Here is an 8,451-nt window from a genome sequence, read left to right as displayed (position 1 = left end):
TTGGAGCAGCTGTGTAAAAAACTGTTGGTGCTCAAAGCTGGGGGGGGGGAGGAGGGCAAGTTCTGTGCGTGAGGGAATTATTTTGGCTGATGGCTTCCAGCTGGCACCTTCCATGCAGCTTGGCACTGCCTGCCTGTGCCCCACAGCTGTGGGCTTCCATGGCACAGCCCTGGGTTTACACAGGGCCTATGGGGCGAACGACAGAGCCCGTTTTATGGTTGATTTGCTTATTTTAATGCTGAGAGCTGTGCCCTACAGCAGCTGTTCTGGATACGGATGGCAATGATTTGGTTTATTTGCAGTGCAGATTTGGTGTATTTGCACGTGCAGACACCAAACTGAGAGCGCAGCACGGGCTTCTTCTCCTTTCTCACTGCCTTCACTGACAGGAAGCTTCACCAGAGCTCGGCAGAAAGCCTCTAAAGCCCTGGGGAGCTGCGGACACCCGGCCTCCCCGCCTGACCTTCCCCTCAGCACTCTACGGCATGACCCCCCCCCCGACCCTCCCAATATGGCGCCGCCATCCTTCCCATCATGGCGGCTCCGCTTTCCCACCCCTCGCTGCCATTGGTCTGCGGCGGCGACTGCGCGTTTGGATTGGCCGCCGTGAGGAGGGGGCGGGAACGTCACGCGTGTGTGGCGGAAGTCGGCGCGGCGGCGGCCGGGGATGTGGAGAGCGGGCATGGCAGCCGGGGAAGGGCTGGGACCGGCGCTGCGGGCCGTCACCGAGCAGGTGCAGCAGGCGGCAGCGCGGAGGCAGCAGGTGAGTGTTGCTGAAGCTCTGAGGAGACTTGTGTTCGGGGGGAGAAGCGCTGCGTGAGGAGATAGGCCTGCGAGCCGCGGAGGCAAGCCCGCATCGCGAGGGCGGCCCGCCCGTCTCCATGGCAACGGGCCTACCGCCATAAGCAGCGCGGTGTGAGCGGGGTTGCGGGGCTGCAGGGCCGCCCCCGACACTCAGCGTTCTTCCCGCAGGGTCTCCCGGACGTGCAGCCGCGTTTGGTGGCTGTCAGCAAGACGAAGCCCGCAGAGATGGTGCTGGACGCCTACAGCCACGGGCAGCGCAGCTTTGGGGAGAACTACGTGAGTGCAGGCTGTGCTGTGTGCAGGGGGAGCACCGTGTGCATCCTAACAAGATCTTCTTGTGTTCTCCTAGGTTCAGGAGCTGCTAGAAAAGGCGTCGGATTCCAGAGTAAGTGCATGCTTTTTTGTGTGTGTGTGTTATTTCTCCTCACAAAGCTGTGTCCTGAAGGCTGTCCAGCTTTTTGTCCTGGCTTTTTGTAGGGAGGTGGTGATGGAGGCTGTTAAATCGACTTCTGAAATCTCCGTGCTTTTTGAAGGTTATTCTTAGCTCTGTGGCCTCTTCACTCTTCCCCCTACTTGCCTTGCAAGCTCCAGTGCATATATAGCTCTGTGAATATATGAATACATGCACCTTAGTCATAAAATGTCTGAGCAGCACTTTATCTCTCATGATCTCTGCCCTAAGATGGGCACAGTCCTCATTTTAAAATGGTGGCATCTTTGTTTTGTGGAAAGCAGTTCGTTTTGTGATTTTTCTCTTAGAAAAGAGCCTTTCCCACTTACCTTGCAATGAACTTTCTGCTGCCACAGCCCTGCTTCTCTCCAGAGCATGAAGCAATCTCAGTGCACACAAGTGCTGTCTGAGCTGTGCTATTCAGAGTAAACAGAAGAAGACTGGATATCTGGTATCTTGTTTGTGGGCAAAGCAGGACCTAATTGCTGCATGAAAGAAGGAGCAATCCTCATTCAGACCTACCCATTCCTTTTGCTTACAGATTCTGTCGTCTTGTCCAGAGATCAAGTGGCATTTTATTGGCCATCTGCAGAAAAGTAATGTCAACAAGCTGATCGGTAAGCTCTGTTTATCTTTATTTGTGGTGTCCCATGGGCAGTATTCTCCTATAGTTTAAATAATAACCATCTTTGTCACCTATGAGTACTGATAATTGCAAGCTAGCAAGAATACCAATTAGCAAATGAAAGAGCTTGGTGCTGCCCTGTGTTTTAGTCCTGATTCACTTTGCTATCTCTTGCCATAGTCTGCTGCTAGCTGTGCACAACTGTGAATAACTATTCTTGTGTTACACAGGCAGCTTGAAGCCTCTGTGTTTTCTCCCTAGCTGTCCCTAACCTGTTCATGTTGGAAACAGTGGATTCTGTGAAACTGGCAGACAGAGTCAACAGCTCATGGCAGAAAAAAGGATCACCTCAGAAGCTGAAAGTCATGGTGCAAGTTAACACCAGTGGAGAAGACAGTAAGTGGCAGACACTTCTTCTGATGACGTGCAGATCTGTCCTGCTGACTTGATAAAAGAAGCAACCTGGATGTGTTGGTTTGTGTTCTTAAGGAGTTTCTCTCTGCTGAGATGATACTTAACCATCAGTTAGCTTCTGCCTGGCTGTGGGGGGGAGTTCTGTCACGGAACTTGGCACAGATCACCCTACTTTTTGCTAGGTAAGCATGGCCTGCCTCCCAGAGACACTGCAGCTGCTGTGGAGCACGTTATCAACAAGTGTCCAAGCCTGGAATTTGTGGGGCTGATGACAATTGGCAGCATTGGACATGACCTTAGCAAGGGGCCAAATCCTGACTTCCAGGTAAGATTTTTGGAAGCAAATGTCAACTGTTGGCTGGCCTCCCATTACACTGAGGGTATAAATCTGATTGTAGATTGCCAATAGAAGCACAGACCTGGTTCAGAGTGGTACAGATCTGTGAAGTATCAGTATTAAATAAAGTGATGGGCTCATTTCTGCAAATGCCTGACGCGTGTGCATTTTTTGTCCCATCTTTTTTCTCAAGCTGTAGCCAGGATATCAACAGTGCACCTTATGCAGCAGTTTTTGTTCTGAATCCTCTGGTCCTGCTTTTTATCTGAAGAGAATTATTCCTTCAGCCTCTTGCACTGTGCATAGGGCTGTGTCAGGAAGGGGAACTGGTTCTGCATTTCTTTATCTGCCATAATTGGTTGTGTAGACTTGTGCGTGCCTGTAGTGGGGAGCCTTCAGTGCTGCAGAGCGAGCATCAGAGGAGTGTGGGACCTTCACCTTCTGTGTCAGGGAGGCTTCAAAAAAAGGCAGAAATTGTGATGAGTGAAACCTTGAAAACGTATCCAAAATGTCACCAAATGTGTGATTTTTCTCTTCTTCCTTCTAGGTGCTGCTGTCTTTGCGTCAAGAAGTGTGTGAGAAGCTGAATCTCCCCATTGAGAAGGTGGAGCTGAGCATGGGCATGTCCACAGACTTCCAGCATGCAGTAAGTCGTTTCCTTCTGCCCCCCCCTTCTCTGTCAGAGAGGGAGCTGCCTTTGTGTGAGATGGGGGAGCATCGAGATCAGCCATCTACCTGCGCTGAGTTCCTTCTTTCTGTCTCCTTCCATAGATTGAGGTTGGATCCACAAACGTCAGGATCGGAAGCACCATTTTTGGAGAGCGCGATTATTCCAACAAGGCGGATGGTGGTAAGGCTCCTGCTGGAACTGAAGGCAAAACAGAGGCCTCAACAGCACGGGGTCATTAGATGGGGAAAATAAGTGGCCTCAGCAGAGGACAGATGATAGGAGACCTCACTATGCATTCTTACTTCCATCCTTGCCAGCTCCAAGTCACGGCAGGGGGAAGGAATTCCTCATAACAGAACAGAGGCCAGAAACGCCTCGTAATTTATTGTGATTATTAGAGAGCACCCATAGAAACTGGAAATATCTATAACCAAAAATGATAAGAGAAGTTAAGGTTGAAGATGACTGTAGAATCTTGGCTACTTCAGGCACATCGTGAACAGTGACTTTTGGATGAGTAGGTTGAGCAAATGTTTGTCAGGATGGAGTTGCTCCTGGACAAGATGTATCCTCAGCAGTGCGGGTCATTATGTTGTCATTCAGGGCTACATTGTTCATTAAACAAGTTACATGAGAGACATGGAAGTGTTTCCTTTGCCTGGGGTGGCTATTGAGCAATGCTTGGTACTGTAGCACGTGGTGACACTGAGCCTGCTGAAGAGATGGCATCCGTTTAAACAGAGAATGAATAACAAGCACACGAGGATGGGTAAAGAACAGAGTTTTGAGTTCATGGCCTGATGTTTTGGTTGCAGATTGCAAGTGTGGGACTTTTCAGCTGGTGTTTGTTCATTGTGATGGATATTACAGGCTTTTCCCATTGGTTACATGCATTTGAAGTGCTGGTCTGGCCTTCACCCCTCTTGTAGGAGGGAAACAGGGCTCTCATTGTGGTAACTGTTCAAGATCTGAGCAGAAGCTCTGCGCCAGCCAGCAGTAACCTCAGCAAGTCTCATGTAATCTGTTACAGCTCTGTGCTCTGGGTTTTTGTGTGCTGCTGAGAGGAGGCATTGGTTGCCAGCAGAAACATCCTTCCTAGGCTTTTCTCTGTGTATGCAATCAAATCTAGCTGTTGGTTTTACTTTCTGACTATAAATGCAAAGAGTGAACTCCAACACCAACCTGTTGTAGCTACGTGGTTTAAAAGCAACATGCAGTCTGAGCTGCCCTCTCTGGAACTGCACAATGTGTTGTTTCATAGTTTGTTAATAAAAAGTGGTGAATTCAAACGCCATCTGTGCCAACTATAAAGCTATTAAAGATGTTATTTTTATGTTCTAGCCCTGAGAGTTGCTGGAGCTTTTTTTTTTTTGTAATCTGGGCTTATTGTTCAGTGAGATCTGTTGGTCTCTGGCTTGGAGGGGACGGCAGCTGAAGCAGAGCGATGAAAGTGGAGATATGTGAGATGAAAAGGGGGAGAAGTGGCTGCCGAGCTGCGTGCTGGGGAGAGCTGCTCTGGAGGAGCCTCTGGGTGGCGCTGCTCCCCCGGCCCTGCGGGAACAGATGGGTGATGGGGCTCACAAATAACTGCTCTCCATCCCGAGGTTCATCCCTTCTCCTTCGTCTTCTGCACTGGTGAAACGTCCCGACCGCGGATTTTGTTTGCAAACTTCACCATATTAAAAGCTTTATTTATTATACGGAATGAACTCGGGACACTCATTCTTCTTTCTGAGTTTGATGCAAATGTGTAAAGACTGCCGGTGTCCCTGCAGTGTTTGTTTGCTAAAGTAGTGCTGCTTATAAAGCTTCCTAAGCTGGAGCAAGCTGCATGGTCACAGTTCTAATGTCTGAGCACAGAAGAGTGGGCTGGATTGATGTTGAACATCTGTGGGAATTGTCTGCCTTTATGGCTTCCTTACACTCCCACTTTTCCTCTCTCAGGCGTTTTGCACTTATTTCCTGAGTTGAAACTCAACCCTCATCATGCTTAATGAAGCAGTTAAGGTAAGCGTGCGGGGTGCTGCGTGCAGGGCAGGCTTTGTCCTGGCTTCCATGCCCTGGAGGTCTGACTCTGCACGGTGGTTCTTTAGGAGCAGACAGGCTCACAGAAGTGTGTGGTCTGCTGGTTTTCCGATCTGTCTGCTAAAGGCATTGAAGGGCTCCCCCAGCTCTGATTCTGTGAGCTCCCAGCTGCAGGATGGGGCTCTGCTCCAGCGCAGGTGGCCGTGGGATGGGACTGGGGTGCTGCTCCAGCAGCTGCAGCAGACTGCTGTGTGGTGACAACGCGCTAAAGAGAGAGGAAAGCAGTGTAGCCACTGCTCCTCTGCTCTGCAGCTGCTTTTCTCTGCCATCCCACTTGCAGCAGGGTTTCTGATCTCTTTGAGAGCTCTGCCGTGCTCCTCACATGGTTGGGCCTTCCTGAGGTCAGTGCAGCACCCACAGGCACCTTCTGCTGCTCCTGCACCCTCAGTGCCCACCTTGGGCTCCTCCTACAGAGGAGCAGAGCGAGCAAACTGCAGACAAAGGGCTCTTAATGAACCCCTCTGCCCAGGCACTTAGGCCCCCTGCAACACAAGCTTTATTTACATCCGTGAAAAGCACTCTGCTGGTCTGTTGGAGCAGCAGTGCTCTCACTCACTGCTCGTAGGGACAGTGTCACTGTCAATATTTGCCTTGGAGGAATGCTGCCAGCAGATGAAGGCTTGTTCCATGGCCCGAGGGACTCTTCCTCCTCGTGGCTTCAGCGCCTGCTGCTGGCACAGAACCACCACCTCTCAATGGCAATGGGAATGCACAGCTGTAGGTTTCAGGTAAGCCCTACCAGGTAACACTCATGCAGACCCCAGTGTTGCCCACCTGGGGCCAGCCAAAGGTCCCAGCAGCACAGGGACCCCCCGCAGCAGCATCTGCAGAGCTGCACATCTGCTGCAGGGAACACCTGGGAGCTGGCTGCCTCTGGAAGGAATAAAGCTGGGATGATCCCAGGGTAGGACAACGTGCTGCTGCTGCTTCTTTCATGGCTCTTGGTGCAATGACCATCCTGGGAGAGTGCTGAGCTGCAGCCTGTCCCCGTTAGAGGCACTTAAAGCTGCTGTGCTCCAGTTTCCTTTCTCAGCCAAGAGCGCAGTCACCACTCGCTTCCCTTCTTCCCCAAAGCCAGGCTTGATTTATTGTATCAGATCCATATCTTTTGTGTTGCAGAGTCTCTGGCTTGCAACTTGACCTCCCTGTCAAGAAGTGCCTGCGATTCACGCAGCACGCATGCAGGGATGCAATGGATGCTGAGATTTGGAGGGGCACGAAGGCTGCCTGCTGACGTTTCACAGCTCTTGCTGCACCAACCAGACCCGCTCTGCACGTCACACCAGGGTGCTGCACGTCCCTATGGGACTGCAGAGCTCCCCATGAACAGCACTGGATCTGCAGCTGCTGGAGGTGCCCGAGGTAGGCAGAAGCTGCCCCATGCCCCAGCCCCACAGCCTGTGTGACACAGGCTTTCAAAGTGCAAAGAGTGTTTATTTCTTGGAGATCGGGTTTCCGGCAGGAAGGCCGGCAACTGCCAAGGTTTTTATTGGATCCCAGTGAAAGGAATTTCAAGTCCCGTGCTTGTTGTCTTTCCCTGTGCCTGCAGTGGAGAAGGAGCACTGTTACACCCAAATGAGGTCGAGGGGTACCGGGTTTGGCACTGCACATCCTTGATATTGTGGCTGAGGATGGGGTGCCGCGTGGTCTCCTTGCAGGAGGTGTCGGAAGGGGCTGGAGGGGCTCTGGGAAAGTGTGGAGAGGGGTTGGAAGCACTTGAAAGGACCTGGAGCTGAGCCACGTGGGGAGCCCTGCTGGAGCTGAGCAGCCATGGGGCCAGGCAGCTCACATTATGGGCTTGGACAAAGTTTTGACTGTTCTTAGAGGTAATTTTATAGGGGATTGGGATTCTGAAGACCACGTAGAGTAGCTTGATTGCTTCAGTGTGTGGTGGAGACAGCTTCAGTGCTCCGACCACCCTCAGATGGTGACAGCACAGACCAGTGTCCTCCAGGGCTGAGGGCTGTGCCAAGTCCTGCCGTGTTCATGTATGAAGAGCCCCCAGTTTAATGCTGAAGTTCTCCAGAGCCCTCACAGCCTTTGGTTATGGAGTCACTGCCCTCAGAAAGAGAAAGAAGAGGGGCACCAGGGTTGGGGTGGTGTGAGCAGCTTCCCAGAGGAGAAATGGTGCATCCTTTACAAACACTGCAGGGTGATGAGAAGTTGTTGTAGGGCTTGATCTAGTGGCAGAGCATTGCTTTGTTACCTACAGGAGGAGGAGGAGGGAGCACCACTCGTGCTTTCTGCAGAGCATGAAGAGGAGGCAGGGCTCAGTGTTTGCTTTGGGGGTCAGTGGAGCCTCTTCCTCCCATTGGCCATCACCTGTTCATGCAGGATCTCAGGGCGGATGCTGGATACAAACAGTTTCCTGCTGCTCCCAGCTCCAGCTGTGGGGTCCGGGCCCAGCATCCTGAAGCAATGAGCAGTGGGAAATGATTGCTGCAATGGAAATTTTCCTCAAAAAAAAATAAAGAAAAGGAGTGCAAAGGGGCACGGTGTGCATGACTGTGACTTGGTGACCAAGCTCCTGGAGCTGGGTTTGTGCTCTTATAATGATGGGAGTGTGATGAGTATCTCCTTACGCCCACCACCACAGTGAGATCTATTTATTTAGAGAATGGAGTCAATTTCTTCCTCCTCCATACACTGCTGGTCCTGGAGAGAAACTGCTTTCCCCAATCAGCCTCTGCCTCCATTCTGTGACCCTCTTCTCCCTCTTCCTGGAGGCTTCCCAAAGAATTCGTTTCGTGCTTTGATCGCTTTTGATTTGGAGCTGGAGTGAGTGGCGTGCATGGAGAAGATGAACGTGGGGCTGAGAGGGGCTGGGGGAGCACAGGGGACAGTGGGGATGTGGGAGGGAGGGAGCAGGAAGGAAAATATTGAACTTAGCATGAAAAGCACTGAGGCAAACAAAGTTAAAAGCGAGCGGGGAGGAATGCTGACTGCAGAGAAGGGGCCGGGAGGGAGCAAAGCAGTGAAGTGACGGTGAAAGTTTGTGCATTGGTTGCAGTGTGGGGCCCTGGGGGGCCAGCAGGGCTGCATGTCCCTGGGATGCAGTGCTTGTC

General features: G+C 51.7%; 1 protein-coding gene across 1 annotated transcript; it reads left to right on the top strand.

Moving 5' to 3' along the window:
- The first annotated feature begins 660 nt into the window (after positions 1–660).
- LOC122193499 (pyridoxal phosphate binding protein) lies at positions 661–4,641 on the top strand. Its single transcript, XM_042894308.1, has 8 exons — positions 661–763; positions 973–1,080; positions 1,154–1,189; positions 1,797–1,872; positions 2,142–2,276; positions 2,477–2,619; positions 3,179–3,277; positions 3,403–4,641. The coding sequence occupies exons 1-8, from the start codon at positions 668–670 to the stop codon at positions 3,538–3,540; spliced, it is 831 nt and encodes a 276-aa protein (XP_042750242.1). The 5' UTR covers positions 661–667; the 3' UTR covers positions 3,541–4,641.
- The last annotated feature ends 3,810 nt before the right edge of the window (positions 4,642–8,451 follow it).

This window comes from Lagopus leucura, unplaced genomic scaffold (genome assembly GCF_019238085.1).
Source record: "Lagopus leucura isolate 7727_CA_CO unplaced genomic scaffold, USGS_WTPT01 141-5_obj-0_obj, whole genome shotgun sequence".
NCBI classification, from domain to species: Eukaryota; Metazoa; Chordata; class Aves; order Galliformes; family Phasianidae; genus Lagopus; species Lagopus leucura.
This window is presented reverse-complemented; position numbering and strand designations above follow the sequence as displayed.

Coding starts and splice junctions, on each gene's coding strand:
- LOC122193499 (XM_042894308.1), top strand. CDS start 668: ATGTGGAGAGCGGGCATGGCAGCCGGGGAAGGGCTGGGACCGGCGCTG. Junction 1,081..1,153: donor GCAGCTTTGGGGAGAACTAC/GTGAGTGCAGGC, acceptor GTGTTCTCCTAG/GTTCAGGAGCTGCTAGAAAA. Junction 1,873..2,141: donor TAATGTCAACAAGCTGATCG/GTAAGCTCTGTT, acceptor TTTTCTCCCTAG/CTGTCCCTAACCTGTTCATG.